This window comes from Penaeus vannamei, chromosome 38 (genome assembly GCF_042767895.1).
Source record: "Penaeus vannamei isolate JL-2024 chromosome 38, ASM4276789v1, whole genome shotgun sequence".
NCBI classification, from domain to species: Eukaryota; Metazoa; Arthropoda; class Malacostraca; order Decapoda; family Penaeidae; genus Penaeus; species Penaeus vannamei.
Genome location: NC_091586.1, coordinates 2,973,761 through 2,996,260, shown reverse-complemented (window position 1 = coordinate 2,996,260; position 22,500 = coordinate 2,973,761). Strand labels below are relative to the sequence as shown.

Here is a 22,500-nt window from a genome sequence, read left to right as displayed (position 1 = left end):
AAAGTATGAGGAGAGGGGAGTTGGAGTAAAGTATGAGGAGAGGGAGAAGGTAGAGAGGAGAGAGGGAGAAAACTTGTGTTTTTTGGTTTGGTTCAGTTGCAGATTTTGGGAGAGCGGGGGATGCGGGCATGTGCTCCCCACCCTTGGTAATGAAAATAATAGTTATGATGATAATGATAATGATAATAGTAATGATAATGATAATCATGATAATAATAAGATTACTAGTAGTATTTGGGGTAGTTGCAATAGTATAATACCATTATACATTCACCCTACTCACTATCCCGAACAGACAGGAGGCACCGGTTCCCAAGCAAATTCTCCGCGACCCGAACTCTACACCAAGTGGAAAGTCAGATTCGAAAGACTATCTCCTCGGGTCCTCATCGTTATATTCATCATTTTCAACATTACCTACTGGTCTTACTGGTTGTCGTACAGCGTCAAACGTAGCGAGTGAATTTCTAGAAGACGAGGAATGTTGTGCAAGGGATTTTACTTTTAGTCTTGTTCTATATACATTTTATTGACATATACATTGGGTATTTGAGGTCCTGGTTCCTATCTATATTTTTTTCTGAAATTGAAAAGTATAGTACTTGATACTAGGACCAACATTAATCATCAGACTTTTAAGCTAATAACATATGAAAAAAATCATAAAATTTTCCAATCGAACAGGTGAAAAGGCTATTTCCAAGCTGCATTGTGGGGATACAATAATATTTTGCAACTCTGTATGATGGTGTATAAATCTTGCCTATTAAAGATTCACAGTGGCTCAACTGCATCATACGTAAAGCTAATGAAAATTTTAGTGTATCTGCTTTATTGTTTGTGATGGTGAAGAAACTGACATTTACTGAACCTATGGGTTTTTAAAATGTTTAAAGATGAATGTTGTTTCGAGGCACATATTTTGAATGGAGGATTAGGATTAGTTCAGTATGTTGTAAATATGTGATATTATAATAAACTATTTTAAAACTTTTTTTTCACTGTACATTCCTACACAACATGAATCAAATGGAGCACTCTGTGAAGCATAATGAGGGGGGAGGAAGGGAGAGAGTGAGAGAGTGAGAGAGAGAGAGAGAGAGAGAGAGAGAGAGAGAGAGAGAGAGAGAGAGAGAGAGAGAGAGAGAGAGAGAGAGAGAGAGAGAGAGAGAGAGAGAGAGAGAGAGAGAGAGAGAGAGAGAGAGAGAGAGAGAGGGGGGGGGGGGAGTGGCTAATGGTTAATGCCTTAGACATCAAGGATCACATAACACTATGGCAAAAACAGTAAAAATGAATTAACAAGTATAACAAAATGTGTTAAATGTCAAATGCCATACAGCACTATAGGGATGGTATGGTAGTGAAATGAGGAAAGAGGGGGAGTAAATGGAGCAAGATGGAATTAGTAAAAGGGGGAAGGGGGTTGAGGGTGAAGGATGGTTATTTCAAATGGAAGGCATCTTTGTGTCTGAAGAAGAACAAGTTGTCAAAGGAAAGAGTGGGGGTTTCCGTGAGGATCTCTAACAGGTTGGGGGATAGGAGAAAGGAGCACAATTAGAATAGGTAGGTATGGGCTGCAGTAAAGCTAGGATAGGACGACAAAGTGTGCGGGACTAAAAGAGGAACCATTTTGGAGTAATCATTAAGTAATAAAGGTATAAATGGATATCGGAGAAGTAGGCAGAGAATCCTGGGAATAAGATAAGGGGCCAGGGGATGGTGAAGTATCAGGAAGAACGTCAAGAGGAAGGATCCGGGAAAGGACACTGTTGTGACAAAAGGGAGTTACCTGTGAATCCAGGAAGAAGCAGAAGGAATAATAGGGAGAGAAGGGAGGGTGAAGATGGAGAATGTAGAGATAGTGGAGGGTAGATAAGAGTGTTCTCTTGGGTCATGTTCAGGAAGTTTTGGAGGTCTAGGGTTTCTGGAGGGGAGCTGAGGTCTGAGAAACAAAGGTTCTCTAAAGGTTCGGTTCAACTGGCCTTGCGTACATGCAGGTCTGGCTGTAAGCACAGCTATCTAGGCTGAATCTCATCATTTTGGTGCAAAATCTGGGGGTTGAAGGAAGCCATAAATAGCCTGACCAAGAGCATTGTTTCCTTCATGTATCTCCAGGCTTTTGTGGGTGCAATTAAAATATATTGTCTGTAATATACTTAAAGTAATGATCAATATCTTTAAGCATCTTTAGTCAACAAAAAATATATTACAGATTTTATGTAAAACTTTTAGAGTTCATTATAACAAAGTTTGTTTTTTATTACCCAAAACAAATAAACAAGAAATGGCTAATTTGAAACTGAGGATTTAAACTTACATGGCCTGTCAGACTAGTGATAATGATTTTGAATCAGTAAAATGTTTTTCTTTCTTTCTTAAAAAAATTATGCACCATGAACGCAAACTACGGCAAAAATAGAGAATGTGTCCTTGTGTCCTTGAGAAGTACTATGCGAGGTGTTACTCAAGTGAGAGACATGCAGTCTAGTACGACGGTGCTTTTTGCAGTTGAAACACTAAGCATGGCTGGGCACTTGGACACAAGTCAGATCCATACTTGGCCTTGGTCAGACATATACTAAATTTGATATTGGACATTCCTGGGAGATTGAAACAAATATCCTAAGATATATATAAATTTTAATAAATTTTTGTACAAAAATTATTATCTGAAATCTTTTCACTTCCTAAAACTAGAGTCCTTGCAAGTAAGGGTCAAAGCAACATTGTTCCTTACTGGGAAGATCTTCCTGATTACATTAGTTCCTATTGTCTTCAAGTACGAAGCACATTATAGCTATCATATTAAAGAAAAGACAAGCAACCTTTTAGAAGAATCTTATCAATTCTAAGCCACACATCTTGATATGTTTGTACCACAAAGGCATTGACATATCGCAAGATACAGTCATTTAGTCTCTCATACAATTAGCTTACAGCCTTTGTACTATAAATCTAGTACCTATAGACCATTAAATAATAAGTCATATAATCTAAGAATATAAATTTCTTCTGGCAAAATGAACAAGAAACAGACACTGCTTTTCAAGAAACTGCGTAGTACATACCATTAAGATTGCAAAATTATTTTTCACAAGTTAAAAAAGACTATAATGCCTATCAATACGTTTGTACATTATGGAAAAATGATTGTGAAGTCTTAAATACTTATATCAGAGTACAAACAGATATCCCAGTATATGAACAAATTCTCATTCAAAATTGAAGAGTTACTTCACCGTTTCTGATCAGAGAAGAGAAAACAAGGAAACAAACAGACTACGATAAAAATGCGACAATTTTCTCAAAACGCTCATTTTCTTTTACTGGAGCCGCTTGGTACGTGCTGTGTGTGCCGTGAGACAGTAGACATGCCATCTACGAACTTAGTCTTGAAGAGAACATTTGCATTGTTGAACATACCGTCCTTCAACGACACCACAATGAACTGAAACAAATAAAAAATCCCTATTAATAAAAACAACGTGATAATCAAGGATGACTGTATCTATTATGCACCTGATAATTACAGATGGAAAGTTAAATCAACTTAAAAGAAGACAAAAGGAACCACACTACTCGATATGATAAGATCTTATTCCTCACCAACCTTTCAAGCCAAACTAACCTGTGAATGCTTGAAGTGTGTACGCAGCATGTTACCAATGTTCTGGGTGTGAGAGAGATCCAGAGCAGCATCGACCTCATCCAAAATATAGATGGGAGCTGGCTTGAAGAGCAACAGAGCCAGGATGAGCGAGAGAGCCACCAGAGATCGCTGGCCTCCACTGAGCTCTGCCAAGCTCTCCTTCCACACATCTCCAAAGGCCACTTTTACCTGAAAGATAATGCAGTCATGTACATCAAACAGAACAATATCAGAAAGAAAGGAAGAAAGGGAGAGTAAAAACTGCAAAATAAATATAAATCTTCAAAAGTGGCCAATAGTACATTGAAAAAAAGAAAGAAGAAATATATATATATATATATATATATACATATATATATATATATATATATATATATATATATATATATATATATATATATATATATATATATATATATATATACCATCATTTTCTCACCTCTAAGCCATCCAATACATCCATGCCATCGGGTGGCTGAAGTTTTGCTTGTGTGCCAGGGAGCAGCATGGAGAATATTGAGCCAAAGTCACGATTCACCTGAAAGTGACAAGTTATAAATCACACATAAATGGGGTAAATGGGATTCTTAAAAAGTGGCTTATAAAAAATAAGTAAACAGAAATAAATACAAAACCAGAGTGTATTATCACCCTAGCCTTAATGGGCCACAATCCACTTTTTTTTTTCTTGTTTTGTTTCATAAACTTTAAAAATAACAATCTAATTTACAGTCATTCCTCACCTGCTCCCAAGCCTGTCTCAAAGCCTCCTTCTTCTTTTCATCCAGTTCTTTAATGACCTTCTCAATCTTGGCCTTGTCATTTTCCACAATCCTCTTCTTCCTCATCAAATCATTGTACTGCGGCAAACGTTTAAAGAGAAAGTAATTTCAACTCAATTTACATAAATTGGAGAAAGGTTTACTCATATTGGAGCTTCAGTAAATGAATGAAAGTAAAGGAAGACACAAAAAAGGGTAAGTGCCATAAAGTGATAACAGTGAATCATAAAAGAAAAGAGAAAGGTAATCTATAAATGAAGTATATGAAAAATTGAACGAAAAGGAATAGCCAACAGATAACGAATAAATTCATCATGGATTTGCCAGAAGCTGTATCAAATATCTTACAAAATAACACCATTGCAACTAAAGCACCCCCCCCCCCCACACACACACAATAAACACAAACCTGTTCCTCAGCTTTGCCCAACATGTTCATGGCTCTCATGTTCACATTCTTGGAGAGCTTGGCCTTCGTCTCCTCTAGCTTAGCAATCTTCCTCCCAGCCTCAACTGGGTCGTTTGCTGTGAAGTCGTAACCGGTGTTAGGCTGGCCAAAGAACTTGCGGTCCTCAGCAATCCATTCATGCTCAGACAGCATGTGTGCAACCTGAATAAAAACAGTTTTATTATTCCATATGGAGCAGAAAATAGGGCTCTGAGTCGACTTGGATCTATAAATTAGAATACATGTGTTATAATTATATAAAAATACAAATTTTCTTAAAAAAGAACAAACTACATACTACTATCATCTGATTCTGCATAATAAACAAATAATATCAAACAATTATACACTCAAAGACTTTTGCTTGCATTCTGAAACCCTAAACACTGAAACAATATTTGCTGTTGACTCGTGGTTGTAATATAACATGGTGATTTTAAAATGTCTTTTGACACACAAGTACAAAGTTTTTGCTGAAAGAAAAGAAAAGAACACGACCATGATGTTCCAAGATATTCAAGTAATGTAAGCAAATATGTTTAAGGATGTATTTATGTGTTTGGAGTTTCAGGGATGCTAAAAAAAAAAGAAGAAAAGAAAGGATAGAGAGGAAAAACAAAAAAAGGTTTATACTTGTGTGCATTGCACACATGTTACAAGATAATGGCATAAGCAATTTTGATTTATCCCATTCATCAAATTTCAGCATTATCACTGCAAAGACATCCACAATAAAAACTGGCATTATTATAACATTCTTTTTATCATTATCATGGTATTTTTTGATATGATAGCTTTTAATTATTACTGCTATCTGAACATTATTCTGCACGAAACAAGATTAAGCATCCACCTTGTTCTCAGAATCCTTTGCTTCAGACTTGAGCTTTGATAGCTTATGTTCCAGCTGCTTGAAGTCCAGCTGTGCCTCGTCACTAGACTTGATTATCTGCTCCTTGCGTGCGGCCATGCTATTGATCTCCTTATTCTGTGCACTCAGCATCTCCTTCTGCTCTTTAACAGCTGCCTGGGCTTTGCTCACTTCATTCTGTTACGAGAAAAGAAAAGAGGGTATTGCTGGATCATGCTATCGACTGCTTTATATAAACCAAAATGTTCATGTGGTGGAATTTTGCAAGAGGTATTATTTTTTTTTATATCTTCACCCCTCCCCCTAATTACAAACTTAAGACTTACCTTGCCCTCAGCTACCTCCTCTTCCAGAGACTTGCTCTGGACTTTATACTGTTCCAGCACTTCAACAGATGTGGCAATCTGGCTCTTGGTGTTGTCAATGCCCACCTCCAACTCACAGATTTCCAACTTTAAGCTCTCTTCTTCCTATTTAAATGAAAAGGCATTTAAATTGTAACAGTGTCTTGATTTATGATGAACAGAAGAAAATGGAAAGAAAGAAGAAAAACAATGGAATGAGGTAAAGTCCAGCTCCTTGTGTAAAAAAGTTTGCAATACCAACTTGGTAAGAAAATAATCTTAATAAAAAAAAATATATATGCATATGAATTATTCAACAAGGAAATACCATAAATCATAAACCAAATATTCATCTATACACAAATGCTTCTTCACCGTAGTTTTTTAAAGAGAACATTTTCTTTTCCTCTCTCTCTTTCCACCAAAATGGACATAAATCTAAAATAAAAACCCATTTGGAAGTACAGTCTTTTCCTCACCTGCTTCTTAAGATTCCACTTGCTCCTTGTCTGTTCTGCCTTTTTCTTGCATTTCTCAAGTTCCACATGTGCTGATTTCAGCTCCTTTTCTTTCAGGGCCTTTGAATTCTTGATCTTGTCCTCAATCTCTTTCACTTTTCCTTCACTCTCAACGTCCACCTGTCTGCACCTTTCCAGTGTTGCCATGCACTCCTCTGGCAAGCAAAGATGTTCATGTAAGAATCATTTAGATTATCATCCTCTTGAATATGGTGACATCTATATGCCATCATTGTGGCAATCCAATTGTTCCCAATGCATAATCCTAGTAATGCACAAGACACTGCACTAAGCCTAGATGACTTCCCAACTTAACCCCTTATTCCCTTAAGCTTTCTGCTTAATGTGTGGGATCCCCCGTTTGTCATCAATATGCAAGGTCTCAAAAACTGGTTTTCTTTTTTCTGCAACTTTTTCCTTATCAGTGGGATGTTTGCAGTGTCCACTAATACATATCTGGTGCTGTATGGCAAGTTTTATCTGGCCGCACCCATGGAATTACCCACATAACCTAATTTCCCTTGTCTGCTCTCTTCTCCTTCAGCAATCATACAGTCACATTTTCCTGGCTCTTTCGTCTACATGTAATGTTTTAAGTGTAAATTAGTAATTCTACTGCAAGGCATGTTCTACCTAGCCAAACCCTCGGGCCTCAATCCATATTTCAATGTTTTGATATGATTTTGTCGCTTAATGTTTTGTTTAGAGTAATTCATCTTCATTTTCATTTTACATGCGAGGGCTGCCTGCAATAACCCTGCACTCAACTGATCATCTATGTATCTGATATGTGATTATGAAATATGCAATTTCTGGCAAAATTTATTAAACTGTTCTGAGTTCCAGGCTGACTGATAAAAGTAACAAGTAAACTGATTAAAAAAAAGGAGACATTTACTAGAAATTTATGTGAATGAGACATGACTGATAAACATGAAAGCAGAAAAAACAAACAAACAAAAAGAATAGGTCACAACAAAATATTCTTCCTGTCTATCAAATACTTACTCATCACTTCTTCAAGTGCATTGACCTCCTCCTGCTGCTGATAATGAGAGCTCTGTTGGATTCTCTGCTGACACAATTCTAGTTCATGAGAGCGGAGCATGTACTGCTGCTTCACCGACTGATATTTATCTGCATTGCGCTGTAAGAAGGGGATTTATTTGAAGTTTCTGATTGTTTTCATAACATCTTAAAAACAATATACTGGTTAAAAGACTTTCTTTCAATCACAATCAAATTTTCTCATATTCAAAGCATACACAATAGAAGAACTGGCTAATCACTGACATTATCTAAGAACGTTAACCCCTTTGATCTGGATAACACGACCATCATGTCATGAAAAAAATTTGGTAAGAGGGCTAGGTGACATGAACACACCATCATGGGGAAAATCTGGTTCTGGGCCCGGGTGACACGAACTTGCATTTGTGACCATTTTGGCTGGAGGCCAATGTGATGGAAAAGACTAGCTAATGCACAAACCTACCAGAGGGTGATTAGACTCATTTAGTGCTTAGAAAGGGGCCTCTATACTATATCCATCAACAAACAAGTTTAGTATGTAGTGTCCGTGAGCCAGTTTTTGGGCTGGCTCCAGGGTTGTATTACAGCAAAACTAATCTTGCCATTTTTTTAAAGTGACAAATAACAAGATGCTGCTTATTTCTATTATTCTCACACTGAGTTATAGATTTCCATGAGAGATGGTATGAAGTATGTGTGGAAAAATCTATTACCATCTATATAAAACAAATCAAATGAAAAGTATGGAAAATGGCAAAAAAGCTAAAAACACATGAAAATAGTATTTTTAAGGGCAGGTCTTGTCACCGCACATGAGAGGGTGTGTTTGGCCTACAAGCCAAGCACCTGTTACAGCAGCCACTGATGTAAGTCTAATGCCTGTATTTTGGGGCCATGTGCTTGATGTGAATCAACCGTATCCAAAGGGCTAAGGATGCACAAGTTTTCTAATCTTGACAAAATGAACAAAAGTCACAACAAATCTACACATCTCTTCAATCTCTGATTAGTTTCTATACAACAGAACTTAAAGAAAAAGGAATACCTGAAGATGTTGCAGCTGTTGTTCCACCTGCTGCAGCTGCTGGATCTTCTCATTAAGAGCATCTTGGTATTCTCTAATGGCATCAAGCTGGGCCAATACACTACCACCTTGCCTTCTCGCACCTTAAAGAAGAATTGCAAGTTTACTCGTATATAAAAGAATATGTATGCGCAAGTTTCTCTGTTTTTGGATTCTACCGAACTGTCCTACTAGTCATCAATAACAAGAGGTAGTTAGGCAGGTAGGTCGGCGGGTAATTAGGGAGGGAGTTAAGTAGGTAGACAGGGAGATAGGGAGAGATAGAGAGAGAGAGAGAGAGAGAGAGAGAGAGAGAGAGAGAGAGAGAGAGAGAGAGAGAGAGAGAGAGAGAGAGAGAGAGAGAGAGAGAGAGAGAGAGAGAGAGAGAGAGAGAGAGAGAGAGAGAGAGTGTGTGTGTGTGTGTATGTGTGTGTGTGTATGTGTGTGTGTTTGAGTGAGTGAGTGAGTGAGTGTGAGTGAGTGAGTGAGTGAGTGAGTGTGAGTGAGTGAGTGAGTGAGTGTGTGTGTGTGTGTGTGTGTGTGTGTGTGTGTGTGTGTGTGTGTGTGTGTGTGTGTGTGTGTGTGTGTGTGTGTGTGTGTGTGTGAGTGAGTGAGTGAGTGAGTGAGTGAGTGAGTGAGTGAGTGAGTGAGTGAGTGTGTGTGAGTGTGTGTATATGTGTGTATATGTGTGTATATGTGTGTGTGTGTGTGTGTGTGTGTGTGTGTGTGTGTGTGTGTGTGTGTGTGTGTGTGTGTGTGTGTGTGTGCGCGCGTGCGTGCGTGCGTGCGTGCATGCGTGTGTGTGTGTGCGTGCGGGAGTGTGTGCACCTTAATAAACTAAAGTATAATTCTAGTTATTCATGTGGTTAACAATTTCCTCCTATTACCTTCTAAAGTGTAAGCCTTTAAAATCACATAACTGACACAACAAATAAATAAGACAATCTGACAGACATTTTTATCCTCAATGACAAGGCCCCGGACTTTCTCACACAACCTATAAAAGGTCCTGAAAATCTCACCTCCAGTCAGAGTACCAGCTGGATCAAACACATCCCCTTCCAGAGTTACGGACTTCTTCATGATGTTCTTATCAAAGGTCACCCTCTTGGCTACATCCATGTCACGGCAGATGAAAGATGTGCCGAAAACCCATTCCATGGCTTTGTGCAATTCGCTGTCATAGCATACCAATGAGAGAGCAGTTTGCACATTTTCTTTGCCCACCTGTGAGAAATTAACCTCCGTAGTAGTCAATCCTAAGTTATTTTCAACAATAAAAAACAATCCTACAGATCATGTTAATCCTAAAAGTTTACTTGAAAATTGTTCAATTAATTATTTGAAAATAAAGTTACCTGGGGTAACTATCCATATTGTTTACTGACTGAAACTTTTATCTTTGTAAATAATCTTCCTAATCTATAATAGTATCTTTCTTTTGAATTTGAAAATATCTATTACAAATTTGTTTCAATAAATCCTCATAAATAGAGTTCCAACAAATGACTTACAATATTTTCTGCATGTCTCACAGTGTTGGCATCAATAGATCTTCCAGATATTTTATTCAGAGGAATAATTGTCACACGTGTCTGCAACTGTCCCTTCTGCAATAGCTTCTTGCCTGTCACCTCTGAGTCCACAATTACATTGTACAACTGTAAAAAGTGTAGAAATGCACATAATTAAAGAAAACAAAAGAAACAAAATCCAAAAATTAATATAACAATAATCAATGGGTTACAAGGGACAGACGCCAAAAAACGAATCTTCACACATTATTTATAAGTTGTAAACACCAGGTGAAGTAAACATTGGATGATCTTAAATGGGTTATAATCCCTAGTCTCACCTTTCCACCAGCTGTGACCTCCAAGGCTGTGGCAGTATTTGAGTCCCTCAGTTTGACAAGTTTACACACCAGTCCCTTCACAGAAGACCTGTCAAAGTTCTTTTCAGGATCACGGTAGTTGAAACACAGTTGTGGGTACCTGAAATTGGGAAAAACATTTGTAACTAATCCACATCTGTGTAATCATTTACAATAATGCTATAAGCTTTACTGGTCTTGCACTATCATCTTATACAGCACATTTTTACATATACCCAAAATCTTTACAAACTTCTTGGAGTGGTCAGGTATATGCAAATGCTTAGTACATTATTTTATTTCTTGAATTTTCAGACAATAAAAGAAATCTTTATCACTATTATCATTGTTATTAGCCATCATCATTATCAGTGTAATATTATCAATGATAATAGTATTCAAAATAAAAACATTTCTGATAATTCATGGGGCTAACAAACTCATATACTCATGAAACCTTTGAATTGTCATTCTATGGAAATCAAGTCTACTCTATATGCTTAAGAATCTAATGTTTATATTCATGAATAAACAAATATCCCCCCCCCCCCCCCAAATAAAGTCTAACGCCTGAAAATTCTGAAAAGTAGCCAATAAAGTTGGGGTAAAGAACAACCTACATACCTTCCTTAACAAAGTTAAAATACAAATAAGAAAGATGACTGTGCCCTCACCTTGATTCCAAGCCTTCCACTTTTTCACGAAGGTTCATCACTTCATTGTTCAATACTCTTCTTTGCCCTTCTAGTTCCTCCACTTTGCCATCATCATAATCCAGTTTCTGAAGCTGAGTCTGAAATATCAACATTTAGGTCTTAAGTATCATCTTCAAAAGACGATAACTATCACAAAATTATCAGTCCAAATAAGAGACAGTTCACAAAGAAGCTCCATATGCTTTTGTCTTGCCCTCATTCATGTGAAGTGATTAAAGAAAGTTAATGTAATTTTCAAAGGCCAACTGACCTCCAGGTTCTTGACTTCCTTCTCCATTCTCTCCAGAAGTGACTTGTCCTTTGCATAATCAGAAGCTGTGCGCTTCATCTCTTGCTGCTTATTCTTCAGTTCTTCTTTGCTGTGTTTCAGCTTCATTTCAGCTTGTTTGGTCTCGGTTTTGGCTGCAGTGATGCTGGCCTTTGTTTCTAATGGAAAATAGATTGAAAATGATAATTCATATCATGGTAATGACTTTATATTCATAAATGCCAAATGGTTTAATAGTGACAGAAACAAAGAAATCTATTTACTAAAACAAAACACAATTTTGTGTTTATATATTAATTATACAGAAGGGCGCCCATAATTTCTATCCAGGAAAGAGATAAAGGCATAACATACATTCAGTAACTGCTCAAGGTAACCCATTGGATGCAGGTGACATGACCATTACACATTGAAAATATTTTCTGAGGGCAGCTGACAAAAATATACAATAATGGAAAAATCTGTCTGATGGTTGGAGTGATGGGAATGAATCATCAAGAAGAATTTGGCTGAAGGCGGGGTCATGAAAATAATGATTAGAGTCAGTACACATTATATCCGTTAGTCTTGAATAACACTATTTCCATGTTTGCTATGACCAGCAAAGGACAGTGTTACAGGAGACTGAATATGATGATAATATAAAAAAGTGTCACAAATAACAATATTGCTTACTGTTATTGCAAACTAGTATACTACCAAAAGAGATATGAAGATTGCTCAATCTTATCCCAACAATGCTGGGTAAAAAATCTGGCTAGTGGACATGATCTTGAGTTTACTGGCACACCCCAATAATTTTCCATTTGCACCGGGCTCATTAAGTGCATAAAAGCTTGTATTTTGAAGCAGTTTTACAAAATATCATTTTTGAAGGTTAACTTCACTTTAAATGCTATTGCATAAAAGTTTTACCATAGAAATGATGCCACTATTGGAGAAAAACAAGCTCCGTCTGATGAACTGACATTTCTTATTTCTTATTACAATATCATTATCATTACTGTTATCACTTTGTCTTTTGACATTATGATTACTATAATGATTAATAATGCCAATACCAATAATAATAATAACAACAACAATCATAATAATAAAAAAAGTAAGATTAGGCAAGCCTAGTAATTGACCCTTGTGAGTAACTTCCAGAGTATAAACAAAATGAACAAACTAAAATCAGTGAACTGGGTATATAAATATTATATATATATATTTTTCATATATATATATATTTTTATATATATATATATATATATATATATTATATATATATATATATATTATATATATATATATTAATACATATATTATATATATATATTATATATATATATATATATATATATATATATATATATATATATATATATATATATATATATATATATATATATATTACATACACACACACAAGCAATTCCAACATGAATGGGTTAAGCTCACATACAATTTGCAAATGAAAAGGGGTAAACACAGTTTTACTATGTTGTTATACTGAACTATATCTACATTAATTATGTTGCTTTTTACAATTCCTTTTCTATCCAAATGAATTCTCAATGTGAACTACTTACTGATGAGCTGTTCCTGTAAGGTGGCATCTTCCCCATCTCCAGATGAGTACATGCCAGAGCTGATGGCCTGGAGCCTCTTCTCTGCTGCAGCCAAAGCATCCTCATCTGCTTGGTCCTGGGCTCGCATCGTGTCAAATGTACCCTGGAGCTTCTCGCCCTCTTTCTTTTTTCCCTCTAGAGCTTTGATGTCCTAAGAATAGAGAGAAAATGGGGGAGTTGAGATGATAATAAAATCAATTCTTAATATCACTATCAATTTTGCAACATTCATTGATAAAGTAAGGATATAACCCAATGATTACAGAATGATAAACTTGCGAGGTCATGAATTACTAGAGTATGTTTACTATGAATCTATGTTCCCAACTTCTTTATTCATAAAGAAAAAAGGAAAGGAAAGAAAAAAGAAAAAAAAGAAAGAAAAAGAAAGGAAAAATAAATAAATAAATAATAATTATCTAAATTGCTAACAGGGTTCCTACACTTTTTTGTATCAAAATTCCATGACATTTCCGACACTAGCCAGAGGATTTACAGTTCTTTTCACAGTTTTCCTTGAGCATTTGTTGCATATTCGCAATACGTACATCCCATTACATGTAAAATTCCTAATTCCTAATTGAAGTTGTCAAAAATAAAAGATTTGAGTAATGACTTGTGAGTGTGCTTTATTGACACTTCAGTGACTAGCTACTTATAACAGATCAGCATATGTGAATTTAGGCTATACAATTTTTCAACACTTCATTCAGTCATCTAAATCTCAAGTTTACTTTGATTTCTTTCTGAAGACTTTCTTAGAATATAAATTGAAAGAAAGAAAGAAAGAAAGAAGAATCAAATCAAATAAAATCTAGGTCAGACATCTAAAATTTTAAAAGACACAAATCTGCCTATCAAACCTTGTGAAAAGAGTCAAAACTTCAAACCCTCAAACCCTTACTGACACCAGCAGTCCAGACTAAAACTTACCCCTCAACAGAGATGACATTCAGAACAGGTTATTAATCGAAAGAAAGAGAGATTGGGAGAAAAAGGAAAAGAAACAAGAAGTGAAGAAAGAGAACTAAGCCCTTACATCTGCCAAAGACTTCTCCAATTGCTTCTTCTTCTTCTCTTCCGCCTTGATGTTCTCTATGAGGTTCTTCAATGCAGCCGACAACTTGACCTCAGCCTTCTCCTTCTCCTTGAGTACCTTCTCCAGCTCCTGTAGCCGACCACCAGTCTCCTTCATGGACAAAGACAAAGGCCTTTAGTTTGAGTTGTTCAACTTTAATTTGATATGTACTTATATGTACTGTTCACAAGAGGGAATGAAGGAATAAAGAAAATTAATGAACTTTATAAATATAAGAATAGCATGCTTTAGAGAGCATAATCATTTTTTATACCATATTCTATGTACACAGTAGTATTTGTGCAGTATTTATAGGCAACTATCAATGATAATAAAAACATATACAGGACAAAAAGTACATAAAACTAACAAAAAAGAAATTTGTAATTATATAGAAAAATGCAGTAATTTTCTTAAAGTAAAATATATCTATACATACTAAATTTCATTAAAGTAAGAATACCTCACTTTTTAGATACTTCCTAAAAGCAGTCACCGCATCTGGACACTGCAAGTAATCAACCAAACTTACATTATCCCGAAGTTGCTGCAGTTGGATGATCTGATTGTCGAGTTCCTTCACCTCCCGTGCACCATCACTAATGCGTTGCTGGATGTCCTGCATCTGTTGCTTCACTCCTTCATGCTCTTCACGTGCTTTCTCACTCGTTTCCTACAATACATCATTTGTCAAAAAATGGCATTATGAATGTGCACTGAAGAGGAAGAGAGTGGATAAAATTACTAACTGAAGTGGGGTAAGAAATTGGGTTTCAAAATGACTGAATAAAAGAAATGGTTAACTAAAAATGGTTTTCAAAATGAGAAAATCTACGGACTCAATGGACAGAATGTGATATGAAAGAGAAAAGACCAAAATGAAAAACATTAATCCAAAAATCTGAATGCAAAATCAGATAGGCTACTTCAAAAATAAAGCTATTCATAAAATAACTGAACACACTAGGATAAAAAAATACATGACAATAAAAAAGAAAAGATGAAATTGATAATAGATAAAAGAAGAAATAAAATAGGTTGATAATCTGACTCCAAAATAAAGTCTACTACAAAAATGGTCTCATACAGAAAATGGCTGCATTGAAAGAAAAGGAAAGAAAAGTAAAGGAAAAGAAATACAAATAATGAATTATTAAATAAAGATAATAAATGAACCATAGCAATATAGAGCACTCAAGTAGATGGCACAGAAATAGTGGGAATAAGTGACACTGAGTTAAAGGAATAATCAAATAAAAAGGAAACTAATAAAATGTCAACTCAATAATGATGAAGATCTTCAAAAGAATAGGATAACTTACTAGAGCAGTCACAAACTTGTAAGCAATGTAGAGTTTCGAGAGATGCTCCAACTCTCGCTGCACCTTCTGGAACTCCAGGTACATTGTACGCTCTTCCTTTAGCTTGCTCAAGGTGGGTGTGATTTCCTCCTCCAAGATCTATCAAAACATGAAAATGTAAAGCATCGCATAACATATAAGAGAAAGCAATTAAGAATAAACAGGATTACTTGATTATTTCTTAAAACATGCTCTCACAAAACAATCAATACAATTAATCACATACATCATTAATCTCCTTTAACTTTGCATCTTTCTTCTCTATCGTCTTCTGCGCTTGCTGTTTCTTGGACTCGTACATCCTTGTGCCTGCAGCCTCCTCAATCATGGCAAGGATCTGAAAAATGGAACATAAACTCATTAAACTTTAGCTACTTGCAATACAATGAGAGAATGATTTTACAAGCAAGTGAAGATCAGTGAATAATGAATCTTACAAAGATCATATCATTACCTAAAATACATATAATACAAGTATCCTCAGTGATATGAAGATATTAATTATGAATGTGTAAAAGAATGGTAATGTGAACAATAATAATCAACAGATTATAGGCAAAAAGAAGAAACAAAGAAAGTAAAACAACATACAAGTTTTCAACAGAAAATTACAAAATAGAATGAAAAAAAAAAAAAAGAAGAAAAAGAAGAAGAAGAATAGACTAACATACCTCTGGAGGCTTCATGTTGAGGACCTTCGTGATGCGACCTTGCATAATCAGGAAATGGGGGTTGTTTACATTTAACTGGACTGAACGGAAGAAATCCTGCACTCGGCTATTCTGGACTGTTGTGCCATTGATCATGTACTTGTTCCGGCCACCAATCACAACCTGTTTATGGGTGAAAGGAAAAACAGGTAGAAGAATTAATTCCTTTGCCAAAAATCAGTGATAGCTAACCATAAAATAAATAAACAATAATAAATAGAAAATAATCATAATAAAAAAGTAGTATGCTACACTTTTAGAACTTTAAATTTATTTCTTGCAAATCTCATATATATGTCATACTGATAGTGGATGAAAGCAAAGTAAAAATGACAGCTTTAATAAATAGTAGCAATAACAGTAGTATATATAAAATACCTGTCTTGTAATGGTCACTTCATTGTAATGATCGTAGCCAATGGGACTCTGCTTCTTGTCGGTATTGTCGAATGTGATTGTGACAGTAGCCTTGGTGACCCCAGCTTGTCCATTTTTGTACACCAGCTCCTGCAGATTGGTTGCTCTCACCTGGAAAACAAACAAGAATTGATCTTTTTACTAATAAGAATTAACTATGTTAAATAATAACTTTCCTGTGAACAGAAAAATGATTGAAAGATAAAATCCTGCTTGTAAATTCAATGCTACACGGGCAGCAAACTGGTATTCATATATAACTCTTTGCTGTTGTTGTCCACTAAGGACATGTGACCTGCTATCACATCATTGCTAATAATCACAGATGCTGATGACACTATCATGTTACAAGTCTATGTTCTGATCACCAGGATGAAAACATGCATGCCCTTTGTCAAGCCAGAGGAAAGATATTAAATAATGCTTTAAACCTACTTTAATTAATAAATCATACATGTTAACCACTTGTGCCTGGATGGCATACATGAAAGTTGGTTAATTTTGCTTACATACAAATCACTCTATAAGAGTTTAGACATCAAGGAAGCAATTACTAGACCTACCAGATCTCACCTGTTTACTCTTTTCCTTGATTTTCAGAAATATTTTTATTTTTCACTTCTTAATGCTATTAGTGTGGTAATAACATTAGAATAATGGTTAATCTTTACAGATAATATTCTTGTACAGGGCTTCCTGCTTGTGCAGGAAATAATCTACAGACACAAACAATATTCCCACAAATAAAGAGAAAATATTGCATAAGGCAACCCTTCAGTGCTCTCGAGTTTCAGATCTATCTTGCTAAGCATACTGAGATGAAGACCATGTTTCCCAGGAGGTGTTGGGGGGCAGAGCCCTGACTATCTTCGTCTATCTCCATTCTTTGCGAATCTTCCTTCCCCATCCAACTTCTCCCACGCCCTATCCTCCCCACCACCCCCACCACCCCTCCCCCAACCCCCGCCAACCCCCACCCAACACGAGGACCAAAGCGACCCTCCTCTGACAGCCCCCAAGGTTATGCCAAGTCACAGGAACTTAGATTGTTGAATAAATTTTGTGATGAGGAGTTGGAGACTTAGTCTCTGGCAAGTGCATCCATACTGTAAAGAATTACCATAGTAATCCTAATGTCAAGAATAATAACAGTAATAATATCAATAGCATTGGATACATAAAATTGATAAACAAAATTCTCAAAATAAACTGCAGTGGACAGTACACTTATGCCAATGAGTAGAATATTATTTTCCTGAGAATCAATTTAACATCTTATAGGAAAAATTATCTGTGTAGGCTACAAGTTTGTACAAATGAAAATGAAAAGAAGTTGGGTAAGAAATGACAGGCAGAGATCGGTCTCAGATTTCAATACTATGTGGACACTGTAGTGTATGTACTACATACATACAGCTGTAGTCCATTATAATATGTGTAGAGATAATCAATTTATGAATATATCTCCTTTAAACTTTATATGAAAATTCAAAACCAAGTAAGACTAAACGATATCTACGCACTATATCATAAAGAAAAATATATATATTTCCCTTCTATATGATGTTATGAACACCATGAAGTGAAAAAGATGAGCACTCTCACATATTGTGATTACAAGAAGCATTTAAACTTCTTCTGAAGTGATTTTTTCTAAATCACTCTACATGTTTACACCATGGTCTCGAATAGTAAGCTGACCACACAAGTCATTACTGTGATGTGTCAACTAGTTTATGTGTTACTATGCGCTTGTGAAAATGAATTTTTTTCCATTTGTTCCCATCTGCTCCACTATATTCGGCCATCTTGTATTTTTATGTAATATCATACAAAGCAAAATATATTTGTTACAAATTCTTTTGGATTTCAAGTTATATAGTTTTTTTTTTTTTTTTTTTTTTTTTTTTTTTTCACGTATGCATTTTTCGAACTGGGATTTTCAACAGCTCCTAAACTATTCTTTGACAGTCACAGATCTTGGTCATGGTCCTATAAAGCCAATATAGTGAAAATTCTTTGAAAGTTATTGACATCTGCATAAATCACAGTGTGCAGAGTGAACCTCTGAATTGTGCAATATGTGGAAATAAGAGCAGAATTGAGTGATTATTCATGATGCATTTCCTGGAGCCCAATAAGTGTTTAACTTAAGCTAAAATGATGAGCTACTAGAAAGGTATATTGTTTTGAAGTTACTGTATTGAGACTAGGGGGGCTTGGGGATGGAGCCCCTAGTAGGGAAATACGGCCATCAGAAGGGGGAAATATGGTGATTGGGAGGTGGTCCAGGGTCAAAGCCCCTGGGTTAGGAAGGATTTGGTTCACACAGTAATTTTTCTGATCATCTGTGGGTTTGCAATAGGGTTCATTTATGCTATGCAGAGTTGAATCTTCCATGGCCAAATCTTGTCTCAGGATTTTCTATTTTCCACTTTCTTCATCATATGAAATGCAATCATTGGCTCAGGACTTTATTTTCCCACTTTCCTTTGCTCTTTAATATGCCTGCAATGAGAAAAAAAAAAAACCCCCCCTAACCCTTGATTCCCCATGGGATCCCCCAACATTGCTGGCTGGCGTAGGGAAAGTCTCTGACGAGTGCACCAGTTGAATTCACAATATATCTACAGTGCACACATATTTCTCTTATAAAATAGTATTTCTCTGCAGAAAATAGATGTATTTGTCTTAGAGAGAGTTACCCAAAACTATAAAACTGGAACCATGTAACATAAATAAAAATTGCCTCATTTAGCCTATTTATGATGAGATTTCAAAACCTTTGAGTAGGTGAAAGGCATTCACTGAGTCTGGATTCAAAGTTGGACCTAGTTCTTGAGTCACTAGAATCTAGTCAGAAAAAAATGTACCCACTCTGACACTGAATAATTGTATATTGAAATGTCAAGAAAAAATCCCATTTTCCTAATGCTACTTGAAATAAAAATCCACTCTTGTTTACATGCACTCTCAAAAAAAAAAAGCTCAACATATAGGTAAAGTAGTCATAACAACCAACTTCCTAACCCTATACCCTTACCTGACTTAGGTTGGTGATACCGAGGAGAAAGCAAATGGCATCCAGGATGTTGGACTTTCCCGAACCATTAAGCCCTGTGATGGCATTGAAGAGTGGGTCAAAGCCATTGATTTCAGTGCGCTGGCCATAGCTCTTGAAGCCATCAATTACCATTGACTTGACGTACATCTTGGAGACCAGCTGATGTCACGCCAAGCTGGAAAAATTCAATCAATGAGTTATTTCATAAGGGTGATATTTTTGATAGATTTCCTGTAAGGTACTAAATTAAAAGGATAAATCAGTTGTATATAGAATTTAAAATCTTATCTGGTTCTATCTTTCCTAGCCTAATGACCAGGAGGGGGAAAGGGTCATAAATAAATATGAGTAAACATTTCATACCTCAGCAATCTCAAAAACACAAAGCTATAGTATATGCATGCAGGACCTACTCAATAAAACAATTACAAGATATAAATACAAATTGGACAAAGTAAAGGTAAGTCGCCAAAGTCCAAGGATTACGACATCATATCTCTCATCTGCACTCCAGCAACAGCTGACAAATCTCCCCCTCACAAGAACAAACCTCCACCATGTCTATTCTGGTAAGACAGTTTGAGGTAATCTACCACAAAAATAAAGAACCAGTCCAATATATCTCTTGCTGAATGTATGCAGTAGAGGTTTATTGGCCTATGCCAGAGAGCTGAAGGCATGGTGATGATGGCCCTTAGTCTCTGACAGATGACACCCTGGCAAGCATTGTGTTCACCTTGGTGTACATAACAAGGTAAGAGGTGAAACTCTGGAGCCCTGAATGGACTTAGACTGCACTTTCCACAATCTTTTCCCTTTATTTGTGGTATTACTGTCTGTGTCTGCATATTATTTTTTGTACCGCTAGCTGCGACTTTTAGTCCTCTAAATAAATATCTTCAATTTGCCCTAACGTAATGCATTCATACCACACAGATTAACCATAAAGTTTATTAGATTATTAGCATTTTAAGCACAATCTAATTGGTTAATTTTTAAATTATGGATGCACTAAGTTTGGGCAAATTGAAGATATTTTTGTAAATAACTAAAAGTTACAGTCATTGGAAAAGGAACAGGGAAAACACTATCCGTAGCCTAAGTCCACTTGGTGCTCCTGAGTTTTAGCTCTATTTGCTGAGCATACCAAGGTGAAGACAATGTTTCCACAAGGGTGATGGGGGGCAGAGGCCCCCATCAATGTTCCCCTCAGACAGTGTGGGAGGGCTGACTCAATGAACACTCATTATATAGACATGCACATACACTAAAATAAATACAAATCTACCATATAGATAGGTAAATGAATATATATCTGATAGACAGACAGATAAGCAATACTTCTGTGAATATGCATGTCTGTACATACGAATATTCACTGAGTCAGACCTTGCACAATTTCAAACCAACCAGTAGCCTTTGCCAAGTGTGGTAATTTTTTGGAATACGTCCGCCTAACGGTATTGGTATTGTTGGATTCCTGTCACTGTCCAGTTTCCAAATATGTATTGTGTGGAAACCCCCCAAACCTCCTTACATTCTTGGCCCCAATTGCAAGGGAGGGCATGGAAGGTACCAGGAAAATTGTGGAGTAAAATGTAAATGATATACACAAAATCAGTCACTATATTGTCCCCCATGGAGGGCTGTTTCCCCCAAATCCTGCCCAGGAAAATAAAGAATCCTCCACGTATTCACGGCAGGAGAGAGCATCTGACAGACTTGGCAATGCCTTTCCTGCATGGCAGTTGTAGACACACCTGTTGTGAATACGTGGAGGATACTTTGTTTTCCTGGGCAGGGGTTAGGGGAGCGGCATTTACATTTTACCCTGCAATGTCCCTGGTACATTCTGCACAATAAAACCTACATATTTGCATTGAATGTGATGAGAGGAATCCAAAGAAATCATCGTGATCCATTAGGCGGGCTTAATAAAAAAAAAAAATTACCCCGAGTGCATCCAAACCCACTAATCCATCATTATTATTGATGTTCAGTTTTAGTAGCAACTGCCGGGAATTTAGCCACAGAGGTTCAATGTTGTCAAAACTGGCAATTCAAATATTAACTAAGCCAGAATATCAAAATCTACATTTGAACGTAACAGCGACTAAATGCAAGTAAAGCGTTGTTAGAATCTTTCACAACATAAATCAGGACATTTTAAACTTCTAAATCGAAGTCAAAAGTAAAACTGGCGACTAAACCCAAACTACTGCTTATTTTGAGGTTTAATTCTATGTGAGAGGCTACAAAAAAACTTCTACATAATCACACTACCGTAACAAGCACCCTAAATTTACAATGGAAAGTGTCAAACCATCTAAATCTAAATAAATATCGTGTCAAAATAGTAAGCGAAACCAACGTTTGACCGAAAATAAAGCCCCATCAGTAAAACTTCAATTACTTCACAAAATACGGCAAAATGAGCTATTCCACTCCTAGATTTCCTTCAACCATTAATTCAAGCAGAAAGTTAGATGTAAAACGAGTGAAATTCTTCCGCAGAAATAATACTTACAGAGATAATTAAATCGAGACGAAAATTCAAACCTTCATTCTCTCACTTCGCGCCAAATGAAGTACTTGATGCTCAAAAAACATTTATTGTTTAATATTTTGACATACAATTTGTAAATTTTATATATCACATATCAAATATAGATTTTAAAAGTTAAATTAAAGTA

General features: G+C 36.1%; 2 protein-coding genes across 2 annotated transcripts in view; one reads left to right on the top strand and one right to left on the bottom strand.

Annotated features, from left to right (window-relative positions):
* LOC113820928 (glycine receptor subunit alpha-2) overlaps positions 1-885 on the top strand; it is a 5,310-nt gene extending 4,425 nt beyond the window's left edge. Inside the window, exons 5-6 of the mRNA XM_027373304.2 lie at positions 296-452; positions 773-885. Coding sequence (XP_027229105.2) covers positions 296-452; positions 773-885 — 270 coding nt within the window. The remainder of the gene's footprint in view (positions 1-295; positions 453-772) is intronic.
* Positions 886-2,623: 1,738 nt separating this feature from the next.
* SMC2 (structural maintenance of chromosomes 2) lies at positions 2,624-22,464 on the bottom strand. The gene is made up of 24 exons (XM_027373293.2): positions 22,335-22,464; positions 19,787-19,982; positions 16,705-16,854; positions 16,288-16,449; positions 15,843-15,953; positions 15,578-15,715; positions 14,788-14,928; positions 14,217-14,366; positions 13,139-13,328; positions 11,547-11,722; positions 11,255-11,373; positions 10,563-10,701; positions 10,222-10,368; positions 9,730-9,934; positions 8,690-8,811; positions 7,621-7,759; positions 6,574-6,767; positions 6,077-6,220; positions 5,733-5,927; positions 4,841-5,041; positions 4,393-4,509; positions 4,089-4,187; positions 3,629-3,838; positions 2,624-3,448 (listed from the first exon to the last, which is right to left on the bottom strand). The coding sequence occupies exons 2-24, from the start codon at positions 19,952-19,954 to the stop codon at positions 3,314-3,316; spliced, it is 3,552 nt and encodes a 1,183-aa protein (XP_027229094.1). The 5' UTR covers positions 19,955-19,982; positions 22,335-22,464; the 3' UTR covers positions 2,624-3,313.
* Between the last annotated feature and the right edge of the window lie 36 nt (positions 22,465-22,500).

Coding starts and splice junctions, on each gene's coding strand:
- SMC2 (XM_027373293.2), bottom strand. CDS start 19,954: ATGTACGTCAAGTCAATGGTAATTGATGGCTTCAAGAGCTATGGCCAG. Junction 16,855..19,786: donor GTATCACCAACCTAAGTCAG/GTAAGGGTATAG, acceptor TTTGTTTTCCAG/GTGAGAGCAACCAATCTGCA. Junction 4,510..4,840: donor TGGGCAAAGCTGAGGAACAG/GTTTGTGTTTAT, acceptor CGTTTGCCGCAG/TACAATGATTTGATGAGGAA.